Source organism: Psammomys obesus, unplaced genomic scaffold (assembly GCF_907164565.1).
Source record: "Psammomys obesus unplaced genomic scaffold, mPsaObe1.curated_primary_1811, whole genome shotgun sequence".
Taxonomy (NCBI): domain Eukaryota; kingdom Metazoa; phylum Chordata; class Mammalia; order Rodentia; family Muridae; genus Psammomys; species Psammomys obesus.
Genome location: NW_026592732.1, coordinates 2,715,644 through 2,737,591, shown reverse-complemented (window position 1 = coordinate 2,737,591; position 21,948 = coordinate 2,715,644). Strand labels below are relative to the sequence as shown.

Sequence of the window (21,948 nt, the reverse complement as noted above, 5' to 3'; positions counted from 1 at the left end):
TGTGTGTGTGTGTGTGTGTGTGTGTGTGTGTGTGTGTGTGTGTGTGTACCTGCAGGGTCCAGAGGACCCAGACCTCCTGAAGACGAAGGTATATGCCAGTTGCAAGCCACCTGACGTGAGTGCTAGGAGCTGTACTTGGATCTGCTTTAAGAGCAGTCCATGGTCTTAACCACCGAGCTATACCTTCTGCTAACTATCCTTTTGGTTAAATTTTCTTTTGCAAATTTTAACCATAATGTAAGTTAATACATGGAAATGCATATAATAGCTTTTTGTAATGTGTTTGAGGTTTTACCCTAAATATAGAACTGGAGTTACGGGCACTTATGAGCTGTCATGTGGGTACTGGGAACTGAGCTCAGGTCCTCTGCAAAAGCAGGACATGCTCTTAACCTCTATGGGGTCTCTCCATGTCTAAGACCCCCCCTTTCTCTCTCAATCTCTGTGTGTGTGCATATGTGTGAGTGTGTGTCTCTTTTTCTCTTTCTGTCTTTCTCATATGTATATATTTACATGTGTATGTGTGTATTCCCAGAGGTAATCTGTTGAGTTCAGGTGATTCTATTTACATATATGTTTTCAGGGCTGACTGCTGGGCACTGGACGCCTAGTTGGCCTGCTCTTCCCTGAGGAAGCCCGCTCCTCTCACTCCCAGCTTCTCTCAGTTGCCTGTAGTTCTTTGTGTAGGATTAAGGCCTCATGGACTTTTCCTCATGCAGTTTGCTGTGTCCCTTGGTGGCCTCCCTGTTCAGCTCAGGTTTGGGTAGTCATGTTGGTGAGACTTCACTGATGTAACTTCTGATGTTATTAGGAGACAATCTCACCAAAAACTCCATGATCCTTTAACTCTCGTGATCTTTCCACCTCTTCTTGCACAATGTTCCACGAGCCTTAGGTGAGGAAGTGTTTTGTAGATGTAGCCATTGAGACTGCATTCCATAACTCTGTCTCTTAGTTGACTGATCTTCTGTGGCAGTCTCTGCTTGTTGCAGAGAGAAGTTTTCTTGATGAAGGATGAAGACTATACTTATCTGTGATTATAAGAGCAAATATTTATAGATTGTTGTTAGGGACTATGCTGGTTTAATAAATTAATGGTTATAGGTTCTCCTCCAATAGCTGTGACTTCACTATCCCTGGTTATTTAGCTAGGGTTCTAGTTTCTGGCCTAGAAGCCCTCATGTTGGTCTAGTCTCACGTCCAGTCATAGAGCTGTTGTCACCACTATGGTGTGTGTGCGACTATTATACCCATCGGGCATACCATGTAGGTCCTTAATATGGTCCACAGGCATCAAAGCTAGGTAGACTGCTGGTTGCCTTTCTCCTTTGAAATATTACATGGAACCTTCTGGCACCATGAACGCCAGCCCTCAGGGAGAAGGCAGTCAGGTCAGTTCTCATTTGCTGTGATTACAGGTCTGCTTACATATTCTCTTCCTATAAATTCACTTTATAAGTACTTACATTCTCTTTTATTAACTACCTAAAGTACTAATATTAAAAGGCCCAAATAAACTCAAATGCAAAAAATATCCTACTGAAATATTAGCAAATAGGATAACTCTGGGGTCATACATGTAACATATTTAACTAACCCTACTTCCATATATTGAATATGATTATACATATGCAAATTGGAAAATGCATGATCAAAAAGTTATCATAAGTGACAAAACAGTGAGGAAAGTGCTAGTCCCCAAACAATAAAATCACCTATTTCATACAAACTTCAAATAATTTAATGGATTATTATTGAAATTGTAATGGGCTCTGAAGGAAAGTGAGGAAATATGATCACAATACTAAAATGACATAAAGTCTGGGATGCTTGTGTAAGCTAAGGGAATAAGTGATAAGGAGCAAGGCTATAGGAAGAATGGCCTTAGCTAATTTTTAATCATTTATAAACAGTTAAACAGTTTAACAAAACCGTATAGTCTAGTTTTGAGACTTAGAGTGTACACTTTATTAGCATATTAAAGTCTGTAAAAACTGCTATAGGAAAGAAACTTTTTAAACCTTATTTAACTTGGTGTGTCATCTAAGCCTAGCACCTTTTCTGGCACCTCTCTCTCTCTCTCTCTCTTTTTCTCTCCGCATTTTCCTTGCCTGCTATTCATCCAAGAAAATATGTAAAAGTTTATAACTAAGAATGTTCAGATGGTAGGCTCAAATGCAATCAAAAAAAGAAATATAAATGCAATAAGATGTGGCTTGGAAGCCCAAACATCCCTAACAGACGTTTGATTTAAACACTGGGGCCCGCGCTGGTTGTGAGCAGTTGTGGACTAAGCTGGAGGAAGTGGCTAAGTGAAGGGATGTGAAAAATACATCCTGATCTAGCTAGAGGCCAGAAAGACCCAGGGACTGGTTTCAGCAGACTAGTGCCTATGCACTGAAAGGCAACGATCTGAGCAGAGACTGGATGCCAGCGACCTGTTACAGCAACGGGCAGGGAGTGGGCTCCAGTATGAACAAGACGCTAGCCCCAGAGACAGACTGTATCGTTCCTTACAGGAAGTCAGTCTGATTTTGTGAAGAACTTCCTGTGAGAAAAGATCGACCTATGCACAACTTTACCCTTCTCTTCCTTCCTAAAAAAAAAAAAAAAAAAAAAAAAAAAAAAAAAAAAAAAATTTACTCCCAATTAGAAATTTTTATAGTCTTGACACCATCTTCAAGAAGAGAAGAAAAATTCAAGACACATACACAAAACAGAGACCTATAACCCCTTTTAAAAGAGGATTCATATTCCACATTTCCTCATAAAGCACTTCTCACACTGCATAGCCTCTGTTTTCTTTGTTTGAGTTGTTTTCATCTCATTTGTATATTCCATGCCTTGACATAAAGTTTTGAGATGCCTTAAAAAGGTTGTGGTTTCAATCAGTAGCTTGTTTGTGAAAGCTACTTGTATTTTGTATTTGTCTTGTGCTTGTGTGTTGATGAAATTGAAGTAAATTAAAGGTTCTGTTTTTTAAGTGAAATATTTTGAAGCATCTTGGGAGTGAACATCAAGGATATTTATGGGAAGTATTAGCAAGCACTGCTCTGCTCTTCTGTGTGTAGCAGCAGCATGATCTTAGCCACATGACCACTGAAGACATTTACATATTCATGTCGTTCTCTGGTGGAGAATGAGATCTGGAGGAAAGCTTTCTAACTAAGTTATAAGATCACATCAAAGAACAAACCAAGGGGCTGGAAAGATGGCTCAGCTTTGAAGAGCACTGTCTGCTCTTCCACTAGGTCCTGAGTTCAATTCCCAGCAACTACATAGTGGCTCACAACCATCTATGATGAGATCTGATGTCCCCTTCTGGCATACATGCAAATAGAGCATAAAAATAAATACATAAAAATAAATCATCCACTTAAAAATAAATAAATAATTCTTTAAAAAATTAATAAAATAGGTTTTTTTTAAGATAAACCAAAACCCTTCACACTTAAGTATGCTATTGTGTGCCTTTATCTGGGAGACATAGCCTAGCACAGCAGTCAGAGCAGCATAGTGATAGTTTGAGGTAATGTACAGAACCCTTGATGGAAGAACTTCTGAGTGACGTATTAACTATTGATACATGAAACACTTTACATAGAGTCTGACTATAAATTGAAGGCCAAAACTTCATTCATTTTATGCATCAAAATGAATATTTTATACTAATGCTTTAGAAAAATTATTCTATCTTTAACTTTCTCCTTTTAGCATAGTATTTTTTCGATTCTTTGAGTAATTCAGTCCGTATGCAATGTATTTTGATCATATTCCCCCATTCTCACCTCCTAACTCCTCTTGGATTTATTCCCTTTCCCTAACACCCTAAGCTTTCTGTCCTTTTTATTTTTCTCTCACTAAGTCGCAGTGTGTGCTGACAATATACACATGGCTGTAGAGCCCTCCTCAGGAGCATCATCCTCCCACCAGGAGGAAAAGCTGACTTGCCCTGAAGCTATCAACTGCCAAGAGCTTCTCAGCTGGAGCAGGGGCCTGTGCTCTCCTACCTCCTCCACTCCAAAGTCAGCTGGCTAGATCCTGTCCAGGTCTAGGCAAGAAACCACAGGTGCTATGAGTTTGTGACTGCAGTGATTCTCTGACATTCAAAAGACACTGTTCCAATCTGGCTCTTATAATGGGGCTTGTATAATCTTCTTGCCCCCTCTTTAGGAATGTCCCTTAGTCCCTGGAGGAAAACTTTAATATAGATTAAAGTCCTGTTTGTGGTTGAGCATACCACAGACACTTATTCTCTGCATTTTGACCAGTTGTGAGCTTCTGCATTAACTGACAATCACTTGCTCAAACTTCTCCAACAAGGTCTGAGAGCTACACTAATCTATAGGTATAGAAATAGCAATTTTCAAGGCATTAAAAATAAATTATAAGTTATATTAAAGACAACTTATCACACCAATATCAGATGCAAAACATCATGGTACCTACTTTTTGATAGGCGTACCATATGCACACTTTTTGATACACATATGATTTTACAACTGAATGATTTGACCAGCATCATAGATACTTCTAAAGAAGTATTTGTTTCCTAAAACAAAAGCAAGAAAAAGCACATGGTTGATTCAAATTTGTCATATCTCTTAAGCATGTGTTGTTGAAAAGACAGACTACTTTGACAGTGACAATCAATATAACTGGTGCATCCTTCTTGACCTGTTTTTCAGAACTCTAAGCAGATGCTTGATAATCATTATTTATTTAGTCACATCCCGGTTTTATTCCAGGTGGTTCGGCTTCTTTACCACTATATCTCCTTTCATTACAGAAGCCAATAATTATATTTTACAGCCAAGTCCCCACCTTAATATCATTATCCTATGACAACATGACCAACCACCCCTGAAGAAGGCAGAAACATTTTAGATTTGAAGCTTCCATCTCAAACTGTTTTGTGGGGATCAGGAACAGAGGGGAAAGGGAGAGAGTGATGATGAAGCTCATGCAGAATCATGGGAATCAGACTCCAGAGACCAGATTCAAAGGTGCAGATCTACCTTTTTTTTTTTTTTATCTAGTGTAATAGCCTTTAAAAAACTGAAAGGACAACCAGATCATCCCATGCTAGCCTCCAGCACTAGTAACAATCAGGTTGTTGCAACTAGAAGGAAATGTGGGAGATGGGGGGGTGGGGAAGGAGGTCCCCTTAGGGCACAACCCTAACCTTGGATCCCTTTTGAGACTTCAGTAGTGTGCTAAGGGTTCCTATTTGAATCAGCACTGTGTGCAGCAGATCAGGAGTCGTAGAAGTCACTGATGTTTCACTTGCCGCCATCCCCTATGGGCCTCCAAAAGGCTTACCCACACTGTTTCTCTACTGAAATAACAATGCCATGCACACAGAAACACTGACCTGTACTCAAAGTAAAATCACTCAAACTTATATTTAAACATAAAATATTCTTTTTTGTTTTTTAATTTAATTTAATTTATATATTTATTTACTATAATTTATTCACTTTGTATCCCAGCTGCAGCCCCCTCCCTCATCTCCTCTCAGTTCCACCCACCCTTCTTCTCCCCCTAATCCCTTTCCCAAGTCCCCTAGTAAGGGAGGACCTCCTCCCCTTCTAGATGACCCTAGCTTATCAGGTCGTCTCATCAAGGCTGGCTGCATCATCGGTGGGAACTAGAAAAGATCATCCTGAGTGAGGTAACACAGAAGCAGAAAGACACACATAGTATATACTCACTTGAAGTGGATATTAGCCATATAATATGGGATAAACATACTAAAATCTGTAGCCCTAAAGAAGCTAAACAACAAGGAGGACCCTAGGGAAGAGTCTTAATTGTCATTCAGAAGGGCAAACAGGAAAGACATTGGAAGTAGAAGACAAGAAACAGGACAGGAGCCTTCCACAGAGGACCTCTGAAAGACTATCCATCAGGGTATTGCTGAGAAAATATCCATCAAGAAATACTGAGACTCATAGCCAAACTTTGGGCAGACTGCCAGAATCTAACGAAGGAGGGAGGAGATAGAAAGACCTCAAGGGGACATGAATTCCACAAAGAGAAAAACAGAAAAACAGCCAAAATACCTCGGCCCAGGGAACCTGTAGAGACCAAGACTCCAACTAGGGACTCCATGTCCAGAGAGGACCTAAACCCCCTGTTCAAAGGAAGCGGATTGGCTGCTCAGTTTCCAAGTGGGTTCCCTAGTAAGGGGTACAGGGACTGTCTCTAACAAGAACTCAATTTGATCACCTCCCCCTGGGCAGTGCAGACTTGCCAGGCCACAGAGGAACATAAAATATTCTTTACTCTGGTAAGACCCCAAGTCCAGCATTGTCCATCTTTAAAACGTTTAAGTAAAAAAGTTATATAGCACTCTTTTTTTTTCTTTTTTTTTTAATTATTTTTTTCTTTTTAGTTACATTTTGTTAACTCTGTGTCCCAGCTGTATCCCGCTCCCTCATTCCCTCCCCAACCCCACACTCCCTCCCTGGTCTCCTCCCTGCCCCTTTCCAAGTCCACTGATAGGGGAGGACCTCCTCCCCTTTCATTTGACCCTGTTTTATCAGGTATCTTCAGGGCTGGCTGCAAAGTCCTCCTCTGTGGCCTAACAGACTGCTCATCCCCGGGGGGGGGGGGGGGGGTCAAACAGCCTGCCCTTGAAATCCTGTTAGAAATAGTCCGTGTTCCCCTTACTTTGGAAAACTACTTGGTTACTGAGCTACCATGGGCCATAGGGCACTATCCACTCTTCTTTGGAGTATGCACTGTACATTTTTCATAAAGAAATTTCCATCTTGGGTACATTCTTATTAGTGAACCAAGATCTGGAATTAAACTACAAATAGGGCCACTACAAATAGGGCAGGGATGAAGAGACCCCCTACATTGTGCGCAGTGTATCTGCTTTGTCACAGTAAAGAAGATGGCTCAGTCAAGGCTCTGGTCTCTAGCATCTTTAGGCAGGTTATCTTCAGACATCTGCTCTCTAAGGCCCTCTGTTTTTCAAATGTCATTGCTCGTCACTCTCTGCAGGACCTTTCTTCCAGGATTTTGTCCCTTTCTGTTCTCCTGTGGTTTGATGAGTTTCCTGTGGTTTGCTTTAAAAATACGTAGTGTGAGCTTTATTTGGTTGCACTTCTTTCCTAACAATCTAGAATTAACTGTTTTCCATGGACCAAAACTTTAGCAGCTCGGCCTGATGTAACACTAGTGTTTATTCCTTAGATTTTTTTTTAATTGGCAAAGAGCTTTGACTGCAATAAAATGAAAATCACAAGCTGACTGTATAACAGTACAGAAGCAGGATAGGCCTGGGGCTTAAGAGCATTCAAAGAGACATGGATAAACACAGCAGAGGAAAATAAAGTGAATCAGAAAGACAGGGAATTGGTTGCTAGCTGAGGCCACGTGGCAGAAATATGTTCAACCAACTCAATTCAAGTGTCTGCATTTTCCCATCTAAGTGTCTATTACCAAGTATTCCCTCTTGATGTCTAAGACACTGGCTGTTCCAGAGATTTCCAGAATATTAAACGATCTTACCTTGTTCAGTTCATGTTCAGTCACTAATATAACAACCCGTATAACAACTCAGTAATGTCTCCTGTGCTGGTTAGTCTTTTGTCAACTTTGATAGAGTCATCTGGGAACAGAGAGATTCAGTTGAGAAAATGACTCATCTGATTGACCCACAGACAAATCAGTGGGGCATTTTCTTGACTAATGAGGAGTGTCCAATTCCCTGGGGGTGGTGCTGTCCCTGGGCGGATGCCCTGGGTTTTATAAGAAAGCAGGTTGAGCAAGCCATGAAAAGCAAGTCTGTAATCAATGTTCTTCTACTTCATCTGCTTCCATTCCTATCTCAAGGTTCCTGCCTTGAGTTCCTGCCTTGGCTTCCTTGATGATGCACTGTAACCTCTAAACCAAATGAACCCTTTCTCCCCAAACTTGCTTTTGATTATGTTCTTTATTGCAGAAATAGAAAGCAAACTAGGACATCTCCTTACTGTTTTTTCTTTATAATACTGTCAGCTTATTGGTTTTTTTTTCACCTTTATGACAAGATTCTCAAAGTTGGTTTGATTTAACGGATAAATTATAGGCTACATACATTGAAAATATTTCAAAATGTACAAATTCTACGTAAAATGTCATAAATTTATAGCTGAACTTACAGAAAATCTTCAATGTGGTAAGAACAAAGGATGACAATGATAAAGGATGGGCTGATAGGAATTCAGTGCTCATCCAAAAAGAGGAATTTTAAGATCAGACATGACAACAAGTGAGAGCTCAGATCCTCTGTAAAGCCACAACACTGTCAACACAATCAAAATGGAGTAGGAAACTACGAGCCAGGTCTTCAGGGCATTCATCGAGTATGTTTTGTCTTGGTCTGGGTTTGATATGTTAATGAGTCATCTTTCCTAAGAGTTATCACAGCCTCCTTCAAGCAGATGAAATTTTGAATTAGTACCACACACAGTGATTTGAAAATCTAGACTCTGAGAAATAGTTGTAAAAGTGGCTGCACACATATGGACACTATCTTGGGCTGGGTTATCTTAAGGGATTTTAACTGATTTTTTTTTCAAAATTGAAAGTCAGTCCTCAAAGTCAGAAAGTTTAGACTATGCCACCAGTTGCTGTTTTTAATTTATTATCATCAAATATGTTTATATAGGCCTACATACAAAGAGGGAACATATGAAAATTCCTCAAGTGAAAATGGTCCAGACAGAAAAGTTCTTGTATAAAGCACTTTAGGGATACTGGATAGAGGGCTGAAATGTTCATCACATCTTAGGAGTTCCAGAGTCACCTTTCTAATTACAAGATCCTGAAACCAGTGCCTTTTTAGTAATTTTCTCAACCTATTTTTCTATTGTGCTGATTTGAATTTGCCACCTGTTGAGGAGACATAGCAGTGGCCTTTTCATGTCAGTCCATATATAATCAACAAATTGCACTCACTGACAATCTTTTGTTTTATTTCACCTATCTGATATTTATGTTTACTGAAGAGTAAACTCTCTGAGCCAAAATTATTTTGTTTCTGTGCTAATGTACTCTCTCTTGAGAAAGGTATGTGAACAGTTGGTTCATAGCCCTATTGATCTCTCTGAGGAAATTAGTATATTCTGGTTTTTCCGAAAAGGTAGAGAAGATTTTGTGTAATTAATAAAGTATACATGAAATAAATAATAGTTTTACTTTAAGCATGTACTTTAACGTGATATAGGAGTTCTTCTGATTATAATGTTCTGCATGTATAAGTCAAATGACATTGTTTTCCCATCACGAAACTATAGGAAGTTGTGCTGAAGTAGTTAGCTTTTAATTAATTTTGTGCGTGGATGGCATACATACGAGGTCAGAGGACAGCTTGTACTGTTGTCTCTCTCCCCTTCCACAAACTTTGCCCTGGGAACCAAGCTCATTTCATCAGGCATGGCAGCAAGAACCTTTGGCCAGTGAGCCCTCTCACCAGCCCTGGTTATTTTTCTATATATCAATAACTTCATGAATGACTAGAATCTGTTTGGATCAAATTCACCCTCCCATTCCCTCTCCTTCATCTCCTCTTATACTTCACTGCCCATTTCCTCCATAACTTCATGTACTCTTTTACTGTTTTAAGTAATGTTTCAATAAAGTTAAATTTATTTTCTCTCATTCCTTGTATTCATAGATTGTGAGTGTTGGAAAGCATGTCAAAGGCTACCATTATATCATCGCAAATTTGGTAAGAAACATTGTTTTTCTATTTTTACTAAGAATTGATGAAGTATCCAGGATTATCTCTTAAATGATCTTCTAATCGATGGTTAAACAACATCATGCACTGTACTTCAGGTTATGTTATTAAAATAACCATCATATTTTAACGTAGAGTTTAGTATGCAATTTATGCAAATTAGATCGGATTTTCCAGGGAGACATTTAATAATAATTATTATGTTTGCTTTACCATGATATCACCTGTCAAATTAAATCCTGGCTTTTTGTCTGCTTATATGATAAATACATAGTCTACACATGAATATATTCTCCAGTTTTATGAAAAACAAGATACAATGGCTAATTACACAAATATTTTAAATGGGAATAATATGTTTTAAACTGCATCAATCTCTCAGATCACCTAGAGATGAATAATAAACAACACAGAATGAATTGCTTGCTGGCCTCAGACAAGCCTTTGTGGAGTATCTAGCAAGGCTCACTGAGTACTTCGGGTTAACCCACCAGCTTGGGGAAACTGGCTGTGTAGGATGTCATAATAGAAAAGTTTTATCTTTTCTATATAGAAAAGTTTTATCTTAGACCTTTATTTTCAATGTGGCTTATCCTAGGAGAGGCAATAATAATTTCATGGGTTTTTTCTATTATTTCCCATCACATATTTAATTGGTGAGAATCTTATTCCTGAAGCAGCAAAGCAAGTAAAGGGTAGAAAAAAAGACTCAGTCCTGTCATTTATCTGCATATTGAATGTGCATTCTCATGTCTAGATGGGTACACTGGCATGAGTGTGTCTTCACATGTTCATAGAGAGAGGTCCAGTCTTTGGTGAACTGGGTTTCAGCATAGAGCTGAGACAGTATTATGCAGTAATGGCATATGAAAATTATCATGCTGTATTTCTTGAGTAGAGTAAAATCCTACAACACAGTGGATTATTATAGAAATATCACCAAATTCGACTCATCTTTTCTATTTCTTTTTAGTAAACCACAGTTTATGTGTCATCTATTTCTAAACATTCAAATATTAAAGCAAGTCGGTTATGCTGGTGCACACTGGTAGGATATGCTGAAGGAAGCAGAGGCAGGAGGATCACAAATATTAAAGCAAATACATTTCTTATTAATCAATATATCATATAAGGCTATGATTAGGGGTATCTATATTCTTGTTGACATATAATGAGCATATAATTAATTACTGTACATGGGCAATTTGACATCTATTCTTTCTAAACCAAATAATCCAGAGAAGAAAATTAATATATTATAAACTATCATAGAAATGAGTGGCTTACATTGCCAGTTAGAACAAGCAAGACAATGCAAAATGATACTGGATCTCAGAGCCTGCTTTAAGCACCCTGAGTAGGTGGCAACATATTTATACTAAAGTATCAACATATGAAACAGAAATATGCTTGTTTCCTAGAAGGTGATGCATAACCCTAACTAGAATATAAAGCTTTTATCATGATTAAGCCAGGGACATGAACTCAGCTGTGTTATAATATACAGCATAGATACAGATTCTCTTGGCATTCATTCGTCCATATAGAATAACTAGTCTCAGTGCTTTTAGCCAATCCAAAACCATTTCTTAATAACTATATATAAAATTCCCAAGTGCAAAATTTGTTCAGAATTCATATAGAAAATTTTATTAAGATTTCAACTTAATGTTAAAAACTGATTTCACTGAAATTAAAGATGATAGGGGGCTGGAGATATAGCTCAGTTAGAATAGAACTTGCCTAGCATGCTCAAAGCCCTGAGTTCTGTCAGCAGTACCACATAAATTCAATATGGTGGTGCAGGCCTGTAATCCTAGAACTCAAGGGTATAATCAAAAGGATCAGAACTTTACATTCATCCCAACCTACATAGCAAGATCAGCCTAAGCAAAAAGGGACACTGTCTTTAAAATAAGAAAAGATAGAAACAAGATACGGATATATTATCTATCATACTATTTTTACTGAACATTATAAAATAGGTCTTACCAAAAGTAGTTAGGCAAAAAAGAAATAAAAGTTACCTATACTGAAAAAAGGAAGTTTTGTGTGTAAGAATATCATAAGAAATTTTTAAAATAATTATTGGGCCTATAAATGAGTTCAGCAGGTATATAGGCTACAAGGTCAATAAATAAACATTTATTGTATTTATAATATGATAAAACTCTCAGAAATAACTTTAAAATAATTAGAATTATTCAATTATAGCTTGCAATTAATGAGAGACTATTACTTCATCTGTCAGAATGACTTAGTCACACTTTGAAAGTCAAAGCAGTAGTATAAGATAAAACCTATATTTACCAAAAGGAGAATAAATCTAAGTCAGCATCGTTATGTGGGAAATTGTAATATGAATTCATAGGCATGCTTTTTTTGTCAAAATCAAGGATACCCTTTATCTAAACAAGGTTAACGCCTAGAGAACATGGGCTTAAATATGGTATTTTAATTGGCAGAGTACAGGGAGCCTAATAGAAGAGTGGGGGTATAGAAGGGCCCCAGAGGGGACAGGAGCTCCACATGAAAAGCAACAGAGCCAACAAATCTGAACCCAGGGGCAGCCTGTGGAGACTGAGACACCAGCCAAAGACCATGCTTGGAGATGATTTAGGCCCTATGCTCAGATGTAGCCATAGGCAGCTCAGTCTCCATGTGGATTCCATACGGGGGCTGTCTCTGACATGGACTTTGTTGCCTACTCCTCAATCGCTTCCTGCTGGCAAGGAAGCCTTGCCAAGACACAGAGGAAGAAGATGCAGCCAGCCCTGATGAGACTTGATAGGCTGAGGTCTGTAGTTAAGGCAGGAGGGCTCTCCCTTTCTGAGGACTATGGGAAAGGAATGGGGCAAAGAGGGAGAGAGGGTAGGACCAGGATGAGATGAGAAAGGGGACTATGACAGGGTGTAAAGTGAATATTTAAAAAAAAAACCAAATAAAATAAAAATGATTAATCCTCCGACTGGGTGTGGTGGTTCATGTCTATAATCCCAGCACTTGGAAGGTTGATGCAGGCACATAGTACCTTCAAGGCTACCCTGGGCTAAGGAAGTTCAAGGTGAGCTTGAACAACGTAGTAAGATACTTCATTAAGTAAAAAGTTAAGGAAGAGTCAGGGATCGTGGATGACACTTGCAATTCCAGGATTCCATAGGCTGACACTGGAGGACTGCCACAGATTCAAGGCCTGCATAGGTTTGTAATAAGTTCTAGGCCAATCTAGGTTGCAAAAATTGGACCCTGTCTCCGAAACTGCAATACAAGCAAGTAAGCACACATAAAATAACTGTACTAACTGAGGAACAAAATAGGGAATCTCATGGAAATCTTGTCTTCTTATTGTGTTTGGCAGAAATAAAAGCAAATTCAAATTATTTTTAAAAATATTTTATAAGTTCCTTATGAGTAAAGATGCAATGGGTTGTTAATACTCATTAGCAGTGTTTATGGTTGCCTTATAGTACCTTTAGGTTGAATTTATCTTCTCAGTTAGCTACCATTCAGTCCATATTTCACTCTGCCTTCACAAAATGGGTATAAGTTGACATCTCCAAGTCACAGTAATGGCATATTCCAGCTTGATGCAATCCCTGGCATCATGCTGGCACCTAGAAGTGACATCACCTCTCTCGAAATGAATTGAATTGATGGTTCCTTTGCCTCTTACTCAAGCCTGAACCCACTGAGGATCTGTCTTAGTTACTTATCTCTTGTTGTGACAAGACACCATGACCAAGGCAACTTACAGAAAAGAGAAAACGTGGCGCGTACAGTTTGAGGTGTAGAACCGTCCTGACAGCAGGCAGCAGGCAGCGAGACACAGCACTGGAGCAACGGCCGAGAGTTTTCGTCTCGAGGCATCTGTGAGTCAGAGAGAGAACAAACTGGGAATAACTTTGGGCTTCTAAAACCTCAAAGCCCACCCCCAGTGACACACCTTCCCCAACAAGGCCACACCTCCTAACCTTTCTCAAACAGTTTTACCAACTGGGAATCAGTTATTTAAATAAATGTGCCAATAGGGCCATCACATTCAAAACACCACAGAGTCCGAGAGGTTTTTAAGATTTGATACTAAGGCCTTTCTGGTAACAGCTGCATATTAAAGATGAAGGGAAAGTACAAGTCGAAGGTTGTTTAAAAGTTCTTTAACTTTCCTGTCTCTTTTGTGTGATTCGGACAGTGCGCCTGTAGTTTTTCAGCCACACCAATTATCTAGAGCTGTTCTTGAAAGCAGACCATGTCATAATAAGTATTATTCTAGAAATAGAATATTCTAGAAGTAGGCATTTCCTGTTGGCTCAGTGTATGCTTTCTAGGAGATGGAAGTAAGAAAAAAAATTGCTTTTCCACTTGGCCCTTAGACTCTCTCTTTTTCAGTTTTGTTTTGTTTTTTTTTTTTTTTTACATTACTGCCAGTTAAAAATACAGGCATGATCATATCATTTTTCTGGGGGTTTTTCCCATTCTACAAAAATCGTGAAAATACCACTTTTCAATAATTGACCCCTTGTGGAATCTTCAGCATTCTCAGCGAATTCTTGCCTGTCCTCTATGCAGGACTTGCGTTTCTCCAAAAATGAAGTACAGACCCAAATCTAACTCAATGCTCCAGTATTTTACAGCCTACTGAAATGAGTATAGCACTGCGTTACATAAATCTTTTCATCTCAGCTCTTCACTGTCTCACTTAATGAAGACAGCGTGGTAAAGATTTTATCCTATTAAATAAGCCCTGGGGTCTTTTTCCTAATCCACAGTGTGCGCTGCTTTTCCAAACCGAACAATTTAATGTGCCCATTGCTGCTTTCTCTTGGTAGCCCTTGTGGCTGTTACCTCCCCTCAGAGGCATTTCTCCCACTGGATCTTCGTGATGAGTTAGTAAACCTCTGTTAGAGAATTGTCCTTAAGCGCTTGGATTATCTTTTGAGTTCTAGATTCAGAAATGACAGCGTGTCCTAATATTATCTTTTTCTACCTCAAATTGTTCTTTTAAACCTACTGTGTATTAAAAAGTTTCCAAAGTCCTTTGGCACAGTTATAAATAAGGAATTGGCTTACAGCAATCTTGTTCAGGCCAGGATAGCCTTTCTTCTTCCTGTATGAAATGGCTCTTCACCTTTCTTCTGTATCTAACTGAACTTACACTCTATACTCTTCTGCTTTGGTTATTATGCTTGGATTTTTTTAATGTTAATTGATTTTATTGGTCCTTTAAAAATAGATGTGTTTATTTTATAGACTGGAAGATAAAGTCTGGTGTAATTTACTCACAATCATACAGATCATTAAATCTCAAAGGCAAGTCTGAAGTTCTGACCTGTCTGTTTGAAAGAGTAAATAAGTTCTTAAGTAAATAAACATATCCAGAGAACCAGAACACACAGTGAACATTCATTTGAACACACCCACAAGCTTCAGGGGCATCTGACCTTAGACACGTTACTATGTCTGTATCTTTACTCCTCCTTCAGCTACTGAACAATTTAAGTATGGCTGCCGATAGCACTCTTGGCACAAAGCCAGAAGCCTAAAGTTCTTCTTTAGGTTTTTAATTTTTAAAATAAACTCAGTTCATATCTAAGAAAGCACTAAGATCTCAAAGAAGAATAAAATTATAACATAAAACTAAAGGCTACTGAATCCATTACACACAGAGAGACACACACTGCATATAAACATCATTCATAGCTCAATCACTTGCCTCCTTAGTGCAGTAGGTGGCAGGTCAGTCTCACACCTCAATCAAAGGTAAAGAAATGATACAAGAGTAAGGGATTTAGCCTCTTTTAGGTACTTTATTAGCTTCAGTGTGGGAACCGGACAAAATCCATCAAACGTCCAGCCTAGCAGCTTTATATAATTACAATGACCCAGTTAAGGGTCTACCAACTTGTCAACCCTGTCCTGCTTCTCTTTTTGTGCTTCCTGAATGTTTCAACTTTTCTGCCCTAATCTACATGGGCATCAAAAGTGGCTACCTAAACTTCGTCTCTTCACAGTGAGCTTTAAAAGATAATAAGAGAGGCTTTTTCTCATTCTTCTTGCTCTTCCCTTGGTAACTGTACTGGAGCTGCCTTGGCACGACTTAATGTGTAAAATGTAGCAGAAATATTGATCAGAATCAGATAAAACATAAAGATAGGCCTTTATTTACATTACTGGCATGGTCAGCTTGTAAAGATTTCCTAAGCAGAGGATGTTCAGACCACAAACGGAAATTAAAAAGAAAGTCAAGTTGGGAATGAATCTGTAGAGTTCACTACCCACTGTGAAGTGCAATATCAGAGGTTATTTCCACAAGTTGGGGAGTGCACCCTTGCCTAGGAAACTTTGTTTGTTTTGATTCTTAACCACTGATTTTTCCAGTAAGTTCATCATGGTGTGGCCATAGAGCCCCTTCAGCCCCATGATTTTCTGTAGATTCCAACAAAAGCTAAAATGCTCACCAAAGTAACTGTTGCCAAGGAAACTAGCTCACAGTCTAGATCCTATCAATTTTCTATATAAAATTATGAGGACGTAATGGAAGGGGCGCCTGTACTCAAACAAATGTAGCCCAAATTAACCAAGCCACCCACCATTCATTTAAACCATAACTGGCAGGCGCTTGCTACAATCAGACACAAGAATTGTTTTTTCATTTACCTTCAGTGTACTGTTTGCCAGACTCTGCATCTAAGGGTGTCCCTGGGGCTGCAGTTTGCCTGTGGCTAAAGCTGCAAGGAAGGTAGCTCTAGCGACCTTCTATTTCAGCGAAGACTGATAGAAAATAATAATCTCATAAATTAGTTGCTAATGCAAAAGCTGAATTACTGTGGCTTTTTAGAAAACAGTAAAAGTATTTGTCTGCCGGTGGGTCTGCCCTACATGCTGTTAAACGCACAAAGGTTCCACGCTGACCGTTGAGTAGCTAGAGATTGATGAGCAATGTTTTCCCCATTTCTAAAACGTAAATTTGCTTTGTGATGGCTAGCTTGTTTCTCAATGAAAAGAGAATGTTACTGATGAGCTGTCAAATTGGCCAGTGCATAACAGACCCAAAATTAATATTGGTTAAGTGAATTAATTAATAATCACTCACAATTACTGAATGCATACCCGAGATGTTAGATACTAGGAGTATTATCCTTCTGTCTTCATGTGGAGGTAATCCATGGTTAGAATGCAACAAAGGTGAGAATCAAAGGCTAGGTTTCTTTTGTGCCTTTCCTCTCCTGGTAATATTATAGCAATTTACAAAATTAAAATTAGACGATATGAAGGAAGTAGAAAGGGTGAACACAATCATCAACTTACCTGATCAAAGCTTGGCTCTATTGTATATGCATCGACGGCCTTCAAAAGATTTTTGTTTTACACCACTGATCCTTAGTTACTTTAAAATTAATCCAGTCTACCCAGTAACCAAGGGATGGTAAAGCTGTACAGATAAACTGTGATGTAATTGAAACAGAACCTGGCAAACAGTGAATCCAATTGTAATATAAACGCTGGTGCATAGTATTGGCTATAGTTATCAGTGAAATAAGATGTTTCTTCTTGCATAAACAGGAATGTGATTACATGAACCAGGAAGGAAATCTTCTTTAACCTGCAGATGTTGAAGATCCAAACACTTAAGGAACTAAATTTGATGAGCTTTTCTACTAATTTACAGGGTTTCAAGGATATTTCTCTTGAGAGATTTATACATGGAGGAGCAAATGTCACTGGATTCCAGTTGGTAGATTTTAATACTCCCATGGTAACCAAGCTAATGGATCGCTGGAAGAAATTAGATCAGAGAGAGTATCCAGGGTCCGAAACCCCTCCAAAGGTATTTGCTTTTGAATATTGTATACTGTTACCATCTTACATTGTTTTAGGTCGTTTTAAGTGTCTGTGTATCATGTGCATGCCTGGTACCTTCAGAGGATACAAGAGGGAATCAAATCCCCCAGAGCTAATGTTACTTGATGGGTGCTGGGAACAGAACCCGGGTTTGTAAAAGCAACAAGATTTGCCAAACCGAATCTCTAGCCCATGTTACTGTGGTTTTTATGATTTCTTTTCACTCTTTCGGACACATTGTCATCTTCTCACTGTCCTTGCACTAAAAAAGCATTGAGTGCTTCATAAATGCCTGTGTAGATCTCCAGCATCCACATATAAACAAGCCAGGACAGCCCTGTATTGCTGTAGTCACAACCTCGTGCTAGTGTCCAGGGAAAGGGCTTGTTCTAAGCAACGGGCTGGCAAATCACCTGAACAGACTTCTAGCCTCCAGATGTTCAGTCACAGGTGAGCACACCTTCAGCTTCATGGGCCCATGCGCGTTCATACACGTGCCATACATGCACACAGGCATTCACACACCTCTTAATGAACACCTAAATGAAAATGACAATAATTGATTTTTCTACCCAGAGTTTTTTTTTTTTAAAAAAAAAAAAAAAAAAAAAAAAAAAAAACACCTTTGGAAAAAATAGTTTATAGCAAGTAGATAAGTAAGAAAACCAGTAGAGATAAAAATGTAAAGCTTATGTACAATGCCTCTTTTAATGTCAAAGTAAAATACTTAGAGCTTTAATTTTTTTTTTAATTTTATGTATTGGTTTGTCTGTGTATGGGTTTCTCTATGAGAGTGTACCCAAAGAGGCCAGAAGAGGGGGCCAGATCTATGAAGATGTGGTTTCCAGCAGCGGTGAGCAATGATATGGGTGTTAAGAACAAAATTCAGTCATCTGCAAGAGCAACAAGTGCTTTTAATCTCTGAGCCATCTTTTTTGGTGTATGTGTATGATATGAAATGGTATGATATGATATGATATGATATGATATGATATGATATGATATGATATGATATGATATGATATGATATATGTATGACATGTATATTTTACATATGCATATACCATATAAGTACATTATAATTATGTATATTACATGATGTTGTACATTATCAAGAAAAGGGTTTAACATACATTTAAGGCAGAGAGAGGTATTTGGGAAAAAAAGATAAACACCCAAGATGTGAATGTCAGCTTCTCCAAAGAGAAAGCCATCTGATTTTATATATGTGTGTGTGTGTGCATGTATGTGAGTATGTTATTGGCATTTATAGAGGAAGCTGACAAGTTTCTACTCAGGATGCATTTTGTTTCATCTCAAAGGATAGGTCCTAAATATCATCTCAATGATGGCATTATGCTCTGACTCCAACTTAGTTTTTTTGAGCACGACGCAATGAATCTTTTTCCCCCATTCTCTTATGTTTTTTTCTCATTTATTTATTTTATTCACTTTACATCCTTGAAGCACCTTCGCTTTTCCTCTCCCAGTCCTACCCCCTCTCTCTCCCCTCACTCACCTCGCCTTTTACTCAGAAAAGGGGAACTTCCTTTCCCATCCATGCCAGCTCATCAAGTTGCATCAGGACTGAACCTGCCCTCTTACCCTGTGGTCCGTCAAGGCAGTCGCTACAGGGGAAAGTGACCTAAAAGCTAGCAAATGAGTCCATGTCCAATGCAGTCCCCACTTCCCTTACTAGATGACCCACTTGAAGCCAAAGCTGTCCATCTGCTACATCTTTGTAGCAGGCTAGGTCCAGTTCATGCAGTCTCAACAGACCCCTCTGGGTCTTGGTTAGTTGGCTCTGTTGTTTTCTGTGTGTGTGTGTGGAGCTCCTGTCACTTCTGGGTCCTTTTCTCTTTCTTCCCACTATTCCCCAAGACTCCTTACACATTAACTCATGTTTGGCTCAGCATCTGTTCTGAGGCTCTGTTCGGTAGAGCCTCTCATAGGACAACTCTGATATGCTCCTGTCTGCAAGCTTGGAGGAGTATTGTTGATAGTGTCAGGGGTTGGCAGTCTTCGATAGGGTGGGGTTTTTGTTCAGCCAGGCATCAGTTGGGCGTCCCCTCAATCTCTGTTCTATCTTTATCCCTGTGCATCTCGTAGGCAGGGTAAATTGAGTCCAAGTTCTTCTGGGTGGGTTGGTGTTCCCGCCCTTTCCTAGAGTGTTCTGGTTAGAGGATGTCTAACCAGTCTCTGTGCTCTCTGCTGTTAGGAATCTCTGCTTGGCTCCCACTCATACCCTCCCAGTAGGCTGCCCTGGCTTAGGTCTCCAGCATTTCACAAACATGCACCACCCTCCACCACCCTCCGTTTCTCTTTTCTCTACAGGCCTTCTGTCTTCTCACACTTGCTCTCCTCAGATCTAATTCCGCCCTCTTAACTCTCTGGCCCTCTTTCCTAGCTTGTTTCCTCTATTCAGCCATTACCTCTGTCTACTCTATCTCCCCTTCTGAGCGAGATTTATGCATCCTCCCTTAGATCATCTATGTTACTTACTTCTTTGAGTCTGTGCCTCGTAGTATGCTAATCCTGTACTACATGGCTAAAGTCCACTTAGAAATGAATCCATACCATGTGCATCTTTCTGGGTCTGGGTTACCTCACTCAGGGTGATTTTTTCCAGTTCCATCCATGTGTCTGCAAATTTCATGATTTCTTTGTTTTTAATAGCTGAGTAGTATTCCATTGTGTAAGTATGCTACCATTTCTTTATCCATTCTTCGGTTGAGGGACACCTGGGTTATCTCCTCATTCTGGCTATTGTGAATAAAGCTACAATGAACATAGATGAGCAAGTGTCCTTGCTGTATGGCAGAGCATCTTTTGGATATATACCTAGGAGAGTTATAGCTGGATCTTGAGGTAAAGTTGTTCCCAATTTTGACTTCCACAGTGGTTGTACAAGTTAGGATTAACATAGTAAAAATGGCATAGTACCAAAGGCAATCTACATATTCAATGCAATTCCCATCAAAACACCAGCACATTTCTTTACAGACCTTGAAAGAACAATTCTAAACTTCATATGGAAAAAAAATCACCATAGCTAAACAATCCTGTACAATAAAAGAACTTCAGGAGTTACCTCAATCCCTTAAACTTCAAGCTATACTACAGAGCAATAGTTAACAAAAACTTCATGGTACTGGCATAGAAATAGGCTGGTTTATCAAGGGAATCAAATTGAAGACCCAAAAAATAAACCCACCTACCTATGGTTACGTGATTTTTGACAAATGGGCCAAAGTCATACAATGGAAAAACAACAGCATCTTCAACAAATAGGGCTAGAATAACTAGATATTGACATGAAGAATAATGCAAATAGATCCATATCTATCTCCCTGCACAAAGCTCAAATCCAACTGGATCAAAGACCTCAATATAACACCAGATACACTAAATCTATTAGAAGAGAAAGTGGGAAAGAGCCCCAAACTCATTGGCACAGAAGAAAACTTCCTGAACAGAACACCAATAGCTCAGGCTCTAAGATCAACAATTAATAAATGGGACCTCATGAAACTGAGAAGCTTATGTAAGACACTGTCAATAAAAGAAAAAAACAATCTACAGATTTGAGAAAGATCTTCACCAATCTTACATCTGACAAAGGGCTAATATACAAAATATATAAGGAACTCAAGAAATCAAACACCAATAATATAATAAACAAAATAATAAATAATGATAAAATAAGCAAAATAACTCAATTAAAAATGGGGCACAGAACTAAACAGAGAATTACTAACAGAAGAATCTTGAATGGCCAAGAAGTACTTAAAGCAATGCTCAGTTTCCTTAGTCATCAGGGAAAAGCAAGTCAAAATGAATCTGAGAGTCCGTCTCACACCAGCCAGAATGGCTAAGATCAAAATCTCAAGTGAAAATACATGCTGCGAGGGTGTGGAGAGAGGGAGCACATCATGAATCTTAATATGTAATCTTTCCTCAACTATGCATTTCAAAGGAGTTTTATACTTTGAAATTTGGACTTAGAAAAACTAAGATCAATGAGTTCAATCAGCTATTGAATTTCCTAGCTATATGGTTTGTTTGTTTGTTTGTTTGTTTGTTTCTGTTTTTGTTTGGTTGTTTGGTTGTTTGTTTTGGGTTTTTTCTGTTTTTAAATTGGCTGACAATGTCCACTATTCAATGTTGGATTTAGAGAGGTACCTTATAGAATTAAGGAATTTTAAAATGATGTATTTATTGGGTGTCCACCATATACTAATCACTGTTTGACATTTTTAATGCATACGAGATGGTAATTTGCCAGTCAAAGACCAAAGGTCATGTGCTTTAACCTGTTTTTGGAATTTGGCATTCTCCCCACCCTACGGAGTTTGACTGACACCTTGGAA

The 21,948-nt window shown here is 38.8% G+C and overlaps 1 protein-coding gene across 6 annotated transcripts in view; it reads left to right on the top strand.

The window, feature by feature from the left end:
* Nucleotides 1-21,948, top strand: part of Gria4 (glutamate ionotropic receptor AMPA type subunit 4) — a 386,847-nt gene that overhangs the window by 267,493 nt on the left and 97,406 nt on the right. For all 6 annotated transcript variants that reach the window (XM_055615436.1, XM_055615437.1, XM_055615439.1 and 3 more), the window contains exons 6-7: nt 9,674-9,727; nt 17,406-17,564. In XM_055615436.1, the coding sequence (XP_055471411.1) occupies nt 9,674-9,727; nt 17,406-17,564 (213 nt within the window). The remainder of the gene's footprint in view (nt 1-9,673; nt 9,728-17,405; nt 17,565-21,948) is intronic.